At 40.2% G+C, this 16,286-nt stretch overlaps 1 protein-coding gene across 6 annotated transcripts; it reads right to left on the bottom strand.

Moving 5' to 3' along the window:
* Positions 1-253: 253 nt before the first annotated feature.
* Positions 254-10,358, bottom strand: HNRNPH1 (heterogeneous nuclear ribonucleoprotein H1). Of its 6 annotated transcripts, XM_072630731.1 has the most exons (15): positions 9,894-10,358; positions 9,593-9,615; positions 8,987-9,105; positions 7,485-7,640; positions 7,153-7,296; positions 5,373-5,511; positions 4,203-4,381; positions 4,046-4,117; positions 3,856-3,989; positions 3,583-3,718; positions 3,226-3,285; positions 3,045-3,134; positions 2,234-2,326; positions 1,660-1,709; positions 254-1,053 (listed from the first exon to the last, which is right to left on the bottom strand). In XM_072630731.1, the coding sequence occupies exons 3-14, from the start codon at positions 9,081-9,083 to the stop codon at positions 1,660-1,662; spliced, it is 1,350 nt and encodes a 449-aa protein (XP_072486832.1). In that variant the 5' UTR covers positions 9,084-9,105; positions 9,593-9,615; positions 9,894-10,358; the 3' UTR covers positions 254-1,053. The 6 variants fall into 6 exon arrangements, with proteins under 6 accessions (XP_072486832.1, XP_072486830.1, XP_072486834.1 ...); XM_072630729.1 differs by lacking the exon at positions 1,660-1,709 and having other exon boundaries at positions 9,894-10,176; XM_072630733.1 differs by lacking the exons at positions 5,373-5,511; positions 9,894-10,358 and having other exon boundaries at positions 9,593-9,628.
* Between the last annotated feature and the right edge of the window lie 5,928 nt (positions 10,359-16,286).

Genomic DNA, 16,286 nt, shown 5'->3' with positions numbered 1-16,286 from the left:
CACCATTAGACAGGAGATACACTTATGCAATACAAGCTATTTTATAACGCCTAAGCAAATGCAATTCCAAACATTACTGGGTAGCTTTCAGGTTTCTTAAGGTAAGCATCTATGCTTTTCTCTTGAATCACAGCTGGCAATAATAGGGATTCCATATACCAACAAAGGTCAGTCACTTCAACAGGGAATGGCGAGGAAATTTAATACTATCATCGAATAGTCGCTTAAGATAACAGTGCCAGATAAGACACTGTTCAAAGTAAGGACAATATTTATTCCAGTTTTTGAAAGGAAGATTTATTTAACAAGTTTCACTTAGCGCAATACACCTAAAAGGAAATCACAATACAATGAAAGATTTAAATCAAGGCCTCAGAATTTAATACAAACACCAAGACCAAATCCTAAAGTATCCGTATTGCGTCTCAAAATTGTCCCCATTAACTTAAAAAAAAAAAAAGCTTAAACGTACGTGCCTTACAGGATAGTAAACGAAATAAACTAGAACAAACATGCCAAATGTTTCACTTTTGAATCGCAGACACAGCTCCTATATTTGTTTTACAAAAAAGCATGTCTCCCAACATGCATCTCAAACAGTGTTCCATGTAATGTGGTATAAGAGCAACATTTAACATAATTGAAACTGCTTTAACCTAAATACGCTTACTGCTTAAAGTACACTCCTACAACATAACTACCTTGAGAAAAGCTGAAATTGTTTAACAGTTATAGTCTTTACTCAACTTGGTTATTACATCCTAGATGAATGTTTTTCTGTGTTCAAAAATACTGAACCTGAAAGTTTTTAAAACAATCCTGATTTCACTTACAGTAAGCATAAATCACAAGCTTGTATTGCAAAACTGTTAAACTTCGTTTTTGTTTGTTTTTTTTTCTTTAAAAAAAGTTGACCAAGAGTCAGTGATCAGGATTACATTCCCCATCCACCACTCATACTGGACATGCCAGACATCCCTCCCATTCCGTTCACTCCCATAGATGCACGGCTCCCGCTACTGTAGTAGCTGCTGTTCATCGCTCCTTGGCTCCCTGCAAAGAAATACATGTGGAAAAGTTAACAGCCTTTTCAAAATATCAGTCAAGTTAAACAATATTACAAAAATAAATAAATTTGTGCACAATGTACAGAATGTAGTACACAATGGCTGCTGTTTCATGTGGAGAGAGAAACATGTTTGGGATAGGGGGACCCTTACTCCAAACAGGCCTCCGTTAACCCCTTCACTGCTGTACCAACTTGTCATACTCCTGTGCTACCATTTTAATGGATCTTTAAGGATTGAAAATTTAAGTTTAAAGGAAAACTAGTGTTTTTCAAAAATTGCAAAATTACTTCACAATAATTTTAAAGCTACACAGGCATTTAAAAAATTTAACATAAAACATTCACAAAGTGTTAATTGAATGGCATATGAATAGGGAGCACAGGGGGAAGTCTCTTGCTTTTCCTATTCATGGCGGGCAGGAAGTGAGACTACAAAGTTGGACTAATGGCAACTCACTGTGCCCAAAATGGCAGCCTCCGTGGAGTTAAAGTCAGAGCCATTGACTGCTATAGAAAGTGTATTACAACAGATAAAAAAAAAAATATTTGCTATTGGGAATTTAAATTAGATTTTTCGAGAAAATATTTACCTATGCAATGTTTGATTGAAAATCACTGGAGTTTTCCTGTAAAACTTGGTCTGCAAAAGGATTTTGTAGGGTAAGACTATAATACCAAAATCACCATTCTTTAGACCAATTGAAAATAAACCAAAACCAATCCTAGTTTAACTGTATAGAAAATATGATCCTGAACCCAACCGCCATTCTGCCATTTAATTATCCCATCTAAAATAAGCAAGTTACTAATAAAAAAAAACTTAAAACTTAAATTAAAAAAAAAAAAGGCGGCACAATTTACTTTTTTACACTTAATGGAGGCAGATATGTTTTCTGGCTCGACAGCAAGTTATGATTTACGACTAGGTGCCATTTATTAAATACTTCCCCCAATGCTCATTTCTTAAAGTTTAATAAGGTAAATATGCTCACCATATTCCACCCCCCCAAATCACCCCCAGAAAAAAAACCTCTACTAAAATTTATATACCCAATTTCAAAAAGTATCTGCATATCCCCTCCCACCACCTCCCAATCCCCCCACCCCATCTATAAAACATGCCTGCCTAAAAAATATTTAAACCACAATTAAAAAGATGCTTACCATATCCGCTCATGCTGCTTTGACCACCGTAGCCTCCTCCGTAACCCCCACTCAGCTGCTGGCTAGCTGGACCACCGTAACTGGACTGGTTTGCTGTTAAGTTAAGAAAACATTAGGTTCTTGTTTCCAAGGCTATGTGGTACCTGGTGGTACCTGGCTTGCACTTCTAAATCTACATGGTCTTCCAGAGTTGACCTCTTGTCCTATATAACCAACCCTATTCTACGTAGAATTTTCAATCCTTTAAGCTTATTTTTTAAACAGCATTTTATTCCTCCACTATATTTATCATGTAAAAGCTAATAGTATATGACTATCAGCAAGAATAGATGTACAGGATTCAATAAAGTAGAGGCATTATTACAAAGCTGCTTTTAACTAGTCTTTTATACTGAACTTAATGGATGCAAATAATTAAATGACATTCTTCACTTCAGCTATAACTGGACACTCATTTAACAATGTACTCAAATGACTTTCATTTTATGCTTTTTTGCCAGGTCCTCTTTTACTGACATTAGTCAGACTAAACTCTTAAGAAATGTTACTTACAATTCCCTCCCCCAAACATAAGCAATTAACAATTTAGTCACTGATCTTTGAGTTTTACTATATTTAACTAAATCTGAGTTTCAATACTTAACCAATACAAATAACTTCATACCTCATCTGAATGGAAGGAATAGCCTTCCAAAGGACCTGACTTAAGTTACACTAAACTCAGTTAAATATAAACTAAATATAACTTAGCTTAAATATAATTTACTTAGATATAAATGTTTTGTTTTTTAAAAAAACTAGCGATATTTACACAAGCCCATGCCTCCCATCATTTGGCTACCATAAGCACCACCGCTTGCTCCTGCTGTAGAATTCAAGAAGAGTTCTACATATCTGTGTTCTGAAATGAGAGAAAAGGCATACAAGGTTAGCTTAAAAAAAGACACTAAAGTGATATTTACACAAACCCATGCCTCCTAGCATTTGGCTACCGTAAGCACCACCGCTTGCTCCTGCTGTAGAATTCAAGAAGAGTTCTACATATCTGTGCTCTGAAATGAGAAAAAGGTTAGAAAAAAGTATTACTTATTATGGAAGATTTTTTTAAATAATCTCAATATTTAATATAGGTAACCAATCCAAATAAACCCTCTCGCTTTCTAGCAACTAATGTTAAAACATACCCTTACATGCTATGATCTAAATACTATTTAAAACAAGTCAACCAATGAAATCAAGTTTGAGAAAAAGAAAACCTCACATGCTCTCTTCACTAGCAATCACAGGCAATGATTTTGTTGTGCATGCTATGACATATTGCCTGGGATAATTAGTCCAAACAGACTCACGCATATTGGCTTTGTCTTTTGACATAGCTGCCACAGCATCTTCATGAGTAGCAAATTCAACATCTGCTTCTCCAGTCACTCTGCCATCAGGTCCAATTTCAATGTGTACTCGAACAGGGTTGAGTGGTGAGAAAAACTGGGCATAAAAACAATCATGTTATGCTCTTATTTTTAAAAGATTAGCTTCTACAAATCCTTCAGTTCTTTAAGGTCAGACATAGAAACATAACACACATATTAGAGTTAACTTGTAAGTCCATCTGAGAAACTTACATTGTAAATATCATTTTCAGTAGCTCTGTAAGGTAATCCTCTCATGTGCACACAATGGCCTGTTGTACTCTGGAAAGTGGATCCACCATCTCCATATCTATGATCAGACATTCCTGAAAAACAGTAATTGAGGTCTAGATTTAAAAAAGTGTAGGCATCCTCCAGCTTTGAAGTACAATTCTTACCTTACCTCTTCCAAATCTATCCGACCCAAAGCCATATCCATCATTATATCCATTGTAGTCATCATAGCCTCCATACCCTGAAATGGTTAATGGGGAAGAGTCATTACTTTACAGAAAGCTTTTTTTTTTTAATCGGACATCTTATTTCTTAGGTACACATACCTCCACCGTAGGCACCTCGCCTCATTCTTTCAAACCCAGCTCCTCTACCAATGCTGTTATAGCCTCTGCCAGCCCCAGGCCTGTCATAAGGACCTGGCCGCTGCATAGCCATTAGCTTTCGAGGAGGATCATAATGAGTACGAACTTCTGCCCGGCTGCTCTTGAAGATTTCAATGTACCTAAAACATTGTTCATATAGAAAACTAGTGAGTCCTTCATTTCATGCACAAGTATAATTACACAAGACAATATTCTAGTCATAGCCATGAAACTGACAAAATACTTTAAAAAGCCAGATTTCTTTACATTTGCATAGGCAATGACCAGATTTTACTCTTGACTATAAAAAAATGTCATTTTCAAGGGGAAAAGTTAAAACTCCTCCTTTTTTTCTTTTTTAAAAAAAACTACTGTAGCCCAACCTTAAGGGTGGGAGAGGAGTGCTTATATAAAAGTAAAATGTTTTAGGAGGGAATGAATTCCACTCAACTCTTAACATTTCAACATTTGAATTAATTGGCAATGTGTAACAAGTGAGCTAAAAAGCCAGCCTTCACCAACATTCTAGCTCAATGCTACAGTTACTTTGCCTATAATAAATACTCCACATATCCTATGCTTCTTAGTAAGAATCAGCATAGGTAAGCGCATGCTTCAATGAAAAATAGTCACAAGCAAAATTGAATAAAACCTTTTGTGACAATTTCTTGAAAGCTATGCTTAACGTTACAATGCAAGTTTATATACAGCAAGAAAGTTTGTGGCATTTCAACTTTATAAAACAAGTTCAGAAAGATATCACATTTTCTTATGGTAACATTAATTTACTAGATATTGAGCTAAAGCCATTGTTTACACTAAATTTTTTTAAAGCCATAGTCTCTCGACTCCATGGACTTATGGTTGCCTACAGAAATTAAGAAGCTTAAATGGCAAATGCATCTTAGTAACTGTGAGTAATTTAATCTTAAACTTTTGTCTATGCAAATATGGCACTTAAAAGTTTTAGCATGTAACTTTAGCATCTGACAGTAACTTAACAGTTTTAACACTTTAATTATTAACTAGGACCAGGAAATAGATACATTTCCTTTCAAGCAGAGAGAATATGGATTTAATTATCATTTACCATAAGAAAAGTGACGTATCCAACCAACCATCCATCCCCACCTGTGCCCTATTCTTTCCTTGTGTTTCTTTAGAGCCTTTTCAGCTATTTCCTGTGAAGCAAACTGCACGAAGGCCTCCCCCGTACTCCTCCCCTGGAAGTCCACCGGCAATGTTATCCCATTTGGCACGATTTCCAACCCTTCAACCCAAGGACAAATAACCCCAGTAGGGGGGCAATATTAACATCACAAGCCCAGAAATGATTCTTCTTATAGCTTTAAATACACCAGAATTGTAAATATTTAGGCGAATGGTATGCTTTTAACTTTAAGTACTCATAAATATGCACTGACATGAAGTTCCATATAAGTTTACTATTCTTAAAACACCCTGTGGCACAAAAATATAGGAGGCAAACAAATATACAGTTTACTTGCTTATAGGGGGTGTATTAAGAAACTGGCATAACAATTTCATATTTTCAACATATTCTCATTACTGAGAATTACACAAGATAGAATGACAGTAAACTAATCAAGTTGCACACACTAACAAGTTTTGCCAACATGTCTTCTTTCCTTTAAATATATTACAAATAGCTAAGTGGAACTTCAGTTTTCAAGGCAATTTTTGCATATTTAGGTACACATAACAATGATGAAATAAAACATTGCTAAGATCACACAACTGATCAAATAACCTGACTTTTAAAATACAACTGATCTATGTAAGACAATCATGCAATTTTAATGTTCTAATTGTAAGTTAACACTTAAAGGTTTTCAAAGATGGAATTTCCAGTTCGTGGATACATTTCCAAGAATACAAAAAGTCTTAAAACACTTTCCTAGGAGTAAGATGAGATTACGTTAAGTGACAAATGGCATTCAAATTTTCATTCTAATAGATATTTGAACATTAGTCAAAACAATGACTAGGATTCAAATATTGTTACCAAACATGCTATTACATTATTTGAAATTAACTTTTTATAAGCTATTAAACCACAAAAACCCTACATCTTTTAACATTGAATTCCAGACCTAGAAACAACTAGTCAAATTTTTCAAAAACTTAAAACATTTCTATTACATACTTTTCAATGTGAACAATATTCATGCAAATCACATCAGAATTGTGTTAGACATTCAATTAGTTTAGGCCCAAAACATTACCTCGATGAGCATTTCCCTATCTTAAGTAAACTGGGACATCATTTTTCAAAAATTGGCAATTGGTAAGAATTTAAAACAGTACCTGAAAATTATTCCTCTGCAATCTTACTTAAGACAGGCAACTTGCAATGCTAGTAGCCTACAATTACCAGGCTATAATCAGGTTTTCCTTGGAAGAGGCTCCATAGTATTGCTCCAGAGAGAACATATAGGAGTTTACTTTGGTCCCATGACACCGGCAGTGTCATTTCACAATAATGAATAACAGCAGGAAAAGTGTTAGTTAAAATTAAAGTACATCAGTCTAGTCATGGTGATAAGTGCATCTTACCTTATAAACTTGAGGTACTATGCTGAACAGCAAATGTGTAGAAAGAAGTTAAGCTGTTGAGGACAATCCTCTAGCATCTAAATATCTACTTTAAACTACAACACCAAGTATAAAAAAAATTAAAAATTTAGTGATATTTAGAATCCAAGTTGTTTTCCAGCTTTAAGATAGTCTAATTTATGGGCTTAAATTATTTGAAGGTCCCTGAACTTCTAAACCAGAAATAGTATTCAATGCTTAAATTTTCAACCTGTCCAAACAAGTACATCTAAATCATTCCAATTACTTGAACTAGCCAAAAATGCACTGTCCAATGACAAGCACTGCTACATACCTGAAAAAAACTGAACAATTTCTTCCTTGCTACAGCCAAATGGGAGTCCTCTAAGGCGCACAAAGCCATCATTGGCAGTGTCAGGACTATTTGGACCAGTATGCTTCAACACCCAATCCATTTCAACGTTGTTTGACTTGAATACTGTAAGAGGTGCTTAGAATTAGTCAATTTTGGAATATTAGAACGAATAAGATTCCTTATTTTTAGATAAACTAGGAGCTGCAAAAACTCACTTAGATGACCATTTCCATGCGGTCAATTACCTAAAATTCAGAAAGGGGGGTAAAATCTACACACTTAACACTTTACTATGTCAACATAAATCAAACCTTCAACATATCTGTGTCCCATAGTTTCTCTGTCTTTTTTCAGTGCCAACTTGACTTCATCTTCTGATTCAAGTTCAACAAATGCTTCTCCACTTGGTCTGCCTTCTCGGGTATAGATGAAACGAATGCCTGATGCCCCATTTTGAATTTTGCATTCTGTAAAGAAACCAATTGTTAACTCACAGTTAATGTATCTAACCACTTGGATTGTCCTGCCCCTAATAATTGGGAGTCTTAATAAAATTTGAGTACCAGATGACTATGTTGTCATAATCCCAGCAGCGTAAGAAAACGTTAAAGAGGGTATGGTTTGTGCAATTTTCAAAATGAAAATTTTTAGGGGGTTCAAAATCTGTAACAAAGCACCATTCTACAATTTAGTAAACTTTTACCTTTTATCTCCTTTGACTCAAAAAAATCAACCTTTTATAGACTGCATGCTAGGCATACCCTGCAGCCTCAAGCTACTCTAAAGGTGATTATCTCTTTGGGGGGGGGGGGGGGGGGGGAAGGAGGGGACGACTGAAATGATTTTTATCATAATAAAAGCCGGTTGAAACATTCTTGACTTACCATTTGCAAATGAGCAGCAGGAACACTACTGTATAATCATATTGTGTAACAGTACAATCAAATATTGTAGTAACAGTACAATCAAGTTATTGACCCACCTTACAAACTGCTAACCAGCTTCTTTATTTTCACGTTTCCACAACAGCTTCATCTGAACAGTAAGCAGGCTATAAAAGCTTTACCTTCCCATAGTTCTCCAGCATTTTACTAACACCAAGTAATGAAACACCCACAACTTAAGGAACCAGACCTATTAAGTTTCTTCTGTTTCCAAAGAGAATCCTAATCAGTTTTGCTATTACTCATTTTTGTTAAGTCCTTCAAATACCCACACCTCAACATAATTTAAGTTACGCTTTCATCTTTACGGTCTAACTCGAAACGAAACGTAAACTGAGGTTACTTTCCAAGTGAAAAAAATGGACCCTTCATCTATCCTAAATAAAAATTCATACCAGCCTTTCCACTACACTTTTGCTATGCACAAAGTCAAATAACATTCAATTCTCGTCAAATCAATACAGATGCAATTTCAAGCAGCCCTACTTTGGCAGAACGATAAGAACCATAAGGATCCACGGGGGAAAAAGCCTTCCGCTTAGGCTAACCCTGCCACTCCACTTCCCGTAAGCAAGCAGCGGTCGTTTCGCAATTTCCATTGTGTAATGACGCAAAGCGAAACCAACTTCCACCCCCTCCCCCCAGGCAGCAGCGCGAGACTTGCAGCAAGCGGCCGCTCCCCCGCCAGGGGGCCGCCAGGAGCGCGCGGAGGCCCAGGACCACGCGGCCCCCCTCCCCCGCCCGCCGACCTGCTGCCGCCGCGGGCACGAGGCCTACGCGGATGCGAGGGCCGCGCGCGCCGCCGCCGCCCGGAGGCGCGCTCTCACTTTTCCCCTACCTCACACCCCGCCCCACCCCCGCCCGCTTACCCGAGAAGAAGCGTTGGACTTCATCGGCCGAGCAGGACCAGGGCAAGCCCCGGACCTTCACCACGAAGCCTTCTCCGCCTTCGGTGCTCAGCATCATCTTGTTCAGTCAGTGGCGGCGGCTGCGAAGCGAGGGCCGGGGGTGAGGAAAGGGTCCCTCCCCCCGCCTCCCGGGTAGGCCCTCGCCCCGCCCCTCACCCCCACCCCCCGCGTTCCCGGCAGTTCGCGCCCCCGCGCCAAGCGGGGATGCCTAACCGGTAACCCGTCCTTCGTCTCCACAACACCAACCACCCCCTTCCCCCGCCGAGCCCCCAAAACCGGCCACCCGCGCCTCCGGGGCCGCGCCGGCCGGGCCTCTCTCCGGCGGGCGGGCGGCCGAGGAAATGGCGGCGGCTGCTTCCGCTCCGCCTCCTCCTGCTCCGCACACAATGGAGTCGCCTCGGCCCACAGGCCTCGGAGGCGCCGACAAGCTCCGGCCGACCCGAACCGCGGCCCACAACGCGCCGCGCTCCCCCCAAAGTGCCGACGGGGACCAGGCCGAGGGGGGTCCAGAGAGAAGTGCCGTTCCCGCGGGCGACGAAGGTTGGATGAGAGCCGACCGGTGCTCACCTCGATACTTGACTTCGGCGTGGCTACGAAGAAATGACCGCTGAGCGCCTGCGCATCCTAGATAAACCCTTTTGAGCACGCTCTGCGCACGCGCAGAAGAGCTCCAGTCTCCGCCCCCTTACGTCACACACCGCTTTTGCGCAGGCGTAGTTCCACGAGCGCCAACCTCCTCCCGCCACAGGAATCTCGCGCGCGTGCGCTTTGGTCACAGTCCTTTCCAAACCTTCCCCCACTAACACCCCACGCCCTCTCTGCGCTTGCGCCTTCCCGCGAATATTGAACTTCGTGCCCGTCCGCTTACAACTTGGCCTGTTGCGCATGCGCCGACCTGCTGATGGTTAGCTTCTCTTGCCCGCCAAGGTGGGGGGAGGGGCAGGCTATGCTGGGCCTAGGGTGGCGGCCTTTGGTCTGTGGCGTTAGTGGCTCCCGCACTCCGCGGATAGGCCTTCCCGCCCGCGAGACCCGAGCTTCTGGTCCAGTGGGGGCGCAGAGCCGGCGTCTTAGAACTGCTCTAGGGCTCGGCGCTAAAGTCAGGGCCTTGCGGGGATTAGGTTTTAGCGTACCCTCCCCACCCCTAAACCGCCCCCTCCCCCCTCCCCCCCTCCTCCCCGGGGCCTCTCCGGACAGGCGCAGGGCTTTTCCCCCGTCCCTCTACCAGCCCCGCCGAGCCGCAGATCCAGAGAAGGAGCTTTTCCTTCGCGGTGGGTCCCGAATCTGGGAACCCTGCGGGCCCTAAGGCCTCAGCACACAAGAATGGAAGCTGCTGGAGGGCCAGGCCCGAGTGTTGTTTTGGTCTTGTGTCCCCGCGCCTGGCGCGCTGTAGGCGCTTAATGCGTGTTGGTTTGGGGGGACTATGGGACCTCCCTTGCTGGCCACGCCCAGAGGAGAAAATAGGGACCCCCTCTCTTTACGGAGCCCCACCAAATCCCCGGGCCCCGCGTGGTGCCCCCTCGGCACTGGGCCTGGAAGCTGCTGGTGAGCCCCTTCTGCCTAGCCCTTATCCTGAAAGGTGCGGGGCCTGCTCCCCCGGGCTCCTCCCTGAGAAGGTGCGGAGAGCAGAGAGAAGTATCCCCTGGCCTCAGGAAGCTCACGGGTAATGGGAGAGGCTGACCTCCAAGTGCGGGCTTCGTTGTTAGGGGAGTGACAGGCGCGACTTGGGCTTTTAGGGAGATGAGGGAAGCTGGGCGTTAAAGCGAAAGCTACGTGGTTCTGAAGCCAGAAGTGGCCTTTGTATTTCCTTACAGTGTCCAGGATGCTTAGCACCCTGTATGGGATGTAGTAGGTGCTTAACACATGCTTGTTGACTCGGTTCCCATAGGTAGAGTGACTGAACTTCTGATTTTATTGATATAGGGATCTCCCAGGTCAGGAAAGTCCTTCTACCAGTGCAGATTAGCATCAAGAATTGCCCAGAATACTGAAAGGTTAAGACTGACTTTTAGGGTTACATGATCCTGTTAGGTGCAGGAACTCGAATTTTTTGGGCTCGAAGACCAGTTCTTTACAAGCTGTCCCAGGCTGCAGGAATCCTTCAAGATCAGGAGTACCTTGGACAGAAAATAGTAAAGTTTCATAAGGGGTGACTCTAGGGGGAAAGATAATTTCTTTTGGGCATGTTGAGTTGGAGATGTCTCCAAAACATAGAGTTTGAAATGCCTCAATAGGCAGTCAGTGCTGTGAGACACTGGGGATAGATAGATACACCTTGGAGTCATCTGCATGGAGATGATAATTAAGTCCATTCCAGCCGAGTCACCATTGACAGGGAGAGTGAAGATTAGAGAAAAGGAACTCAGTCTTCATGGTTCCGATGTACTTAAAATCATACTGGTACACTGTTTTTTAGTCCAGAGAATAAATTGAGTGCTCAAAGTGTACAAAGCACTAGGCAGTCTTAGGGAGGAGCAGAAATACAAATAATCAGCTCCCTGCCAAAGATGATTTTACTCAGAAAGGAGCAAACTAGAGTGATTTGAGTGATTTAACTTCAGCTCCCTTTAATCAATTATTACCCATCGATAAAGCTGAAATTCAGTCCTCTAGCGCCCAATCTGTCATGTTGCTCACGCCACGTTTCACTACTGAAAGTGATGAAATCAAAGCAATATTTGAATATTGGTGGTGGAGTGTTAGAGATGAAGAGACTAAAAGTAGGAAACCCATTTTAGGACTTAACTATTGGTCAAGGGTTTTGGCTACCGCACTTTTCAAGCCTCAAATGCTGTATAAATGGTATGTCACAACAGCCTGAGAGTCCTTACTATACCGTAGGTAGTGATTTCATTGGGTTCACAAAGTCTTTGTTCCATATAATCAAATAAGCACTTGTTATGCTTATATGCATGCTAAGTACCCTCAGATACAAAAGAAATAGTTATCTACAAGGAACTTTCAGTCTAGTAGTAGGATTCAAAAGACTTATTAACGTCAAACAAGACAATATAATTGCATCATGTAAGATGTCTAGAGGATTTTGAATTTGCCCAGGATTGTTAACACCCTCTTGTGCTACCAATTTTTTTTCTTTTACTTAAAACTTAAGCTGTTTCACAATTCTATTTTCGCAGAAAAGTAAATTATACAAATATTAACCTCATTTTAAATGATGTTTTCATTGTTAAAAATGATGAGCTCAAAGTAGGACTCACCTCAACATTCACGATTAGTGAACAAAACTATACAAATATATAGGAGGAGTTTTATGTTGCTGTGCCATCACAGAGCAAGAAACAACAGAGGTCTATCCCAAATGGTTCACTAGATTAATGAATTTCTAAGGAATAAAGACTCAGCCAAAAATAAGACTTTCAGGGTTATTGGGTAGATAAATCTATGACAGATTTATGGAGGGACATGGACAAGAATCACCTATGAGGAAAAGGCATGGAGCAAATAAATATACAAAGGGATGAGATCACAGGTCCATGGAAATTTAACAGTACTTTAATAAAGTACTATATTGTTATGTAGAGAAAAATAATAGGATAACATTCAATAAGTTGATATTAAATAGTACAGCAAGTGAAATAGGAAATCAGCATGAATTAGGTACAAGTGTGGGAAACCTACAGCCTCAAGGCCACATGTGAGACTTTGGATTCTGGCCTCGAGGCAGAAAGTTTCCCACCCCTGAACAAGGAAAATTAGGAAGAAGTTCAGAGAAAAGATGGAGTTTGCCTGGGTCTTAACAATTTCCTTTAGTACTTACCACTATGTTGATATCACTATCATATGTTTGATGGAGAAGCTGTTATCAAAGTAATTGTCATGGATTTCTTTGAAAGGAAATAGCATAGAATTTTATAGCTAGAGGAAGCCTTATAAATGATGATTCCAATTCTTTCACTTTAATATAAGGAAACAGTTCCAGAGAAGGGAAGTAAATAAATTACTCAAGGTAATACAGCTGGTTAGTAGGAAAGCTAAGTACTTGTTCTGTCATTTCGGACCTGATGTTTCTTGACCCCATTTGGGGTTTTCTTAGCAGAGACAATGGAGGGGTTTGCCATTTCCTTCTCCAGCTCATTTTTCAGATCAGGAAACTGAGGCAAACAGAGCTAAGCCTAGAAACCAAATTTCTCAATATATTTCCAATTTACATTCTATCACACCCACCCATTGCTTATTTAGTCCAAAAGTCAAACAGTGCTCGGTGTACACAGCAAAGTGTATATCCTACTTAGGAGTAGGAAAGAAATAATCAACTCCCTACCACAGATAATTTTCCAGTCTCAGAAAGGAGCTAAGTAGAGAGAGCAACTTTAAGTCCCTTTAAGCAATTTGCCCATGATTACTCATCAAGTTCCTATCAAGAACATAAGAGTATATATCAGGCTATAGTTTTTGGAGAGTCTTAAATGCCAGTTAAGGAGTCTGAAATGTACTGAATAATCAGAGGAATAACTTTTGGATGTTTTCAAGTAGGAAGGTGATATGTTTAAAGGTGAACTTTATGATGATTGATCCAGCAGTGCATGCAGGGTATATTGAAGAAGGAAGAAGCTCGAAGGTCGAGGACCTATTTGGAAGATAGTCTCCATGAAAGTTGACGAAAGCCTGAGACTGAGGTTGTGACATTAGGGATAGAAAGAAAGAGAAAGATATTCAGATGGGATGGAGAATAAAGCCAATAGCCACTGTTATTCTTCTGCTGCTGTTCCAACTTCTCTCCCTAAATGGAGCCAACACTACTCATGATTCTTCTACCCCCAAAAAATGTCCTTTCTATTCCTCTGCTTCTCTCCAATAGTTGCTAGTCCTTCTTCCCTGAATCTTCTAGTTCTAAAGACCTCTGATGTATTAGAATCTAAAGTTTTAAAAAATTGCCTTTCATCTCTGGACTTTATAATGTTCAGTGAGCAGGGAGACAAGATTGACCAGTATTCTGATACTCTTTATGATCACTTATCTGCGTGACTCCATAGAGAAATACTCAGATATAAAACTAGATCCCAACTTCCAAGGTGCTGTTGCATCCTTGACTATGTAGAAACTACTTAATACCTAAATAAAAACAGTGAGAAATGAATTGACTCTTAATTATGTAGTTGGCATCCCCCAAAAGTAGTCCATGTGTCCCCTCCCTATAACTCCTTTCCTCTTTTTTCTGTCTCTTTGACAGTTTATAAATTTCCTATTGAAGGTGAGAATTTCTGTCTCAGTCTCCCAGCCCCCACTAATAATGCCTTTGTTCTAACTCAGTCTCAAGTTCATGGCTTAATTCATATCTCTAAACCTGACCCTAAAGCTTGGCCTTTGAAAGCAAGGTCAGAGTCCCACAAAGAGTTGGGATACAGGAAAGATTTAGTGCCCTGTAGAGTTGGATACATTCTTTCAACCTCTTTAGAGAACAAGTCTATGTATCCTATTGAGTAATCTATACCTGATAGATACACAGATACACAGTAAGAAATAAATCAATGTAGAGACAAATACACTAGCTCCTGGAGGAAGACTGGCTTATTCACCTGTTGCTCCCAGGAGGGAAGGAGCTGTCAGCAGCTTAAGAAGTGTAATAGACTTTGGAGAAATGAGAGAAGAGATTTCCAGGATCTCTTAAGAGAAAGCCATGTATGCTGCACCATCTGCATAGACCTAACTTGGAATAATAATAATATCTGAGACTTATATTGCACTTTGAAGTCTGCAAAGTATTTTAATACATTATTTCATTGAGCCTGACTACTACCCTCTAAGACAAAGGTATTAGCCTCATTTTATGTAGGGGGAAGGGTCAGGTCAATATACAGATCTGTGGTCTCTTTGAACTGCATCTCCTAGGAGGCAGTATGGGAGTTTTCTTTCATGACATAACTTAGCATAGTTAAGTACATTCATTTCTAGAATGCAATTTGTTTTGTTTTATTTTTTATTTTTACAAGCATTTAACTCACCACTTTCCTCCAGAGAACAATAAAAAATAAAACATTTTTTAGCAATGGGTGGGTGTGATAGAATGTAAATTGGAAATATATTGAGAAATTTGGTTTCTAAGCTTAGCTCTGTTTACCTCAGTTTCCTCATCTGAAAAATGAGCTGGAGGAGGAAATGGCAAACCCCTCCATTGTCTCTACTAACATTTGTATAGCCCAGCAAAACAAATTCCTACACTGACCATGTCCAAAAATGTATGTCTCATTCTGTATTTTAAGACTACCACCTGTCTGGTAGGAAGCGTAGGACATATTTCATCTTCAGTCTTCTGGCATTCTGGTTTATCATTGCGATGATCAGAACTCTTAACAGCTTTCTAAGTTGTCTTTATAATGTTGTCATATAAATTGCTCTCCTAGTTAAATTCACTCTACTCTTTATCAGTTCACATAAGTCTTCCCAACAGTTGAATAACTGGGTCAGAGGGCATACATTTTTAGCAACTTTTTTTAAGGAATAGTTCTTAATTGCCTTCCAGACTAGCTGGACCAATACATTGCTGGACCAATGCTCCAACAATGCATTAAATATCTATTTTTCCTTAGCCCTTCCACTATTTACTGTTTTCCTATTTTGTCATCTTTTCCCATCTGACAGATCTGAGATAGAACATGGATTATTTTTAATTTGTATTTCTCTAATTCTAGAAATTTGAAGCATTTTTTCGTGTGTTTTTTGATCACTTGCGTTTACTGCCTGGTCAGTTTTCAGATGAAGAAATTAAAGCTGTCTATTGTCATATGAAAAATACTCTAAATCGCTATTAATTAGAGAAATACAGATTAAAACAATTCTGAGGTACTACCTCACACCTGTCAGATTGACTAATATGACAAAAAAAAAGGAAAATCATAAATGTTGGAGAAGATGTGGGAAAAATGGAATACTAATGCATTGTTAGTGGAGTTGTAAACTGATCAACCATTCCAGCTATAAAACTGTGTATACCTTTTGGTCCAGCAATGCCACTACTAGGTCTGTATCTCAAAGAGATCACAGAAAGCAGAGAAGGACCTACATGTACAGAAATATTTATAGCAGCTCTTGTTTGTGGAAATGGAAGGGATGCCTATCAATTGGGGAATGGCTGGACAAGTTATGGTATATAAATGTAATGAAATGCTACTGTTCTATAAGAAATGATGAATAGGCAGATTTCAGCATGGAAAGACTTACATGAACTGATGCTAAGTGAACAGAACCAGGAGAACATTGTACATAGTAACAACAACATTGTGAGATGACCAACTTTTATAGACTT

The sequence above is a fragment of the Notamacropus eugenii genome, chromosome 1 (genome assembly GCF_028372415.1).
Source record: "Notamacropus eugenii isolate mMacEug1 chromosome 1, mMacEug1.pri_v2, whole genome shotgun sequence".
NCBI classification, from domain to species: Eukaryota; Metazoa; Chordata; class Mammalia; order Diprotodontia; family Macropodidae; genus Notamacropus; species Notamacropus eugenii.
Note: the sequence above shows the minus strand (reverse complement) of the source record. Positions and strands in the feature narration are given on the sequence as shown.

Coding starts and splice junctions, on each gene's coding strand:
- HNRNPH1 (XM_072630729.1), bottom strand. CDS start 9,083: ATGATGCTGAGCACCGAAGGCGGAGAAGGCTTCGTGGTGAAGGTCCGG. Junction 7,641..8,986: donor AGTCCAACGCTTCTTCTCGG/GTAAGCGGGCGG, acceptor GTTTCTTTACAG/AATGCAAAATTCAAAATGGG. Junction 3,719..3,855: donor CTGAAAATGATATTTACAAT/GTAAGTTTCTCA, acceptor TTTTATGCCCAG/TTTTTCTCACCACTCAACCC.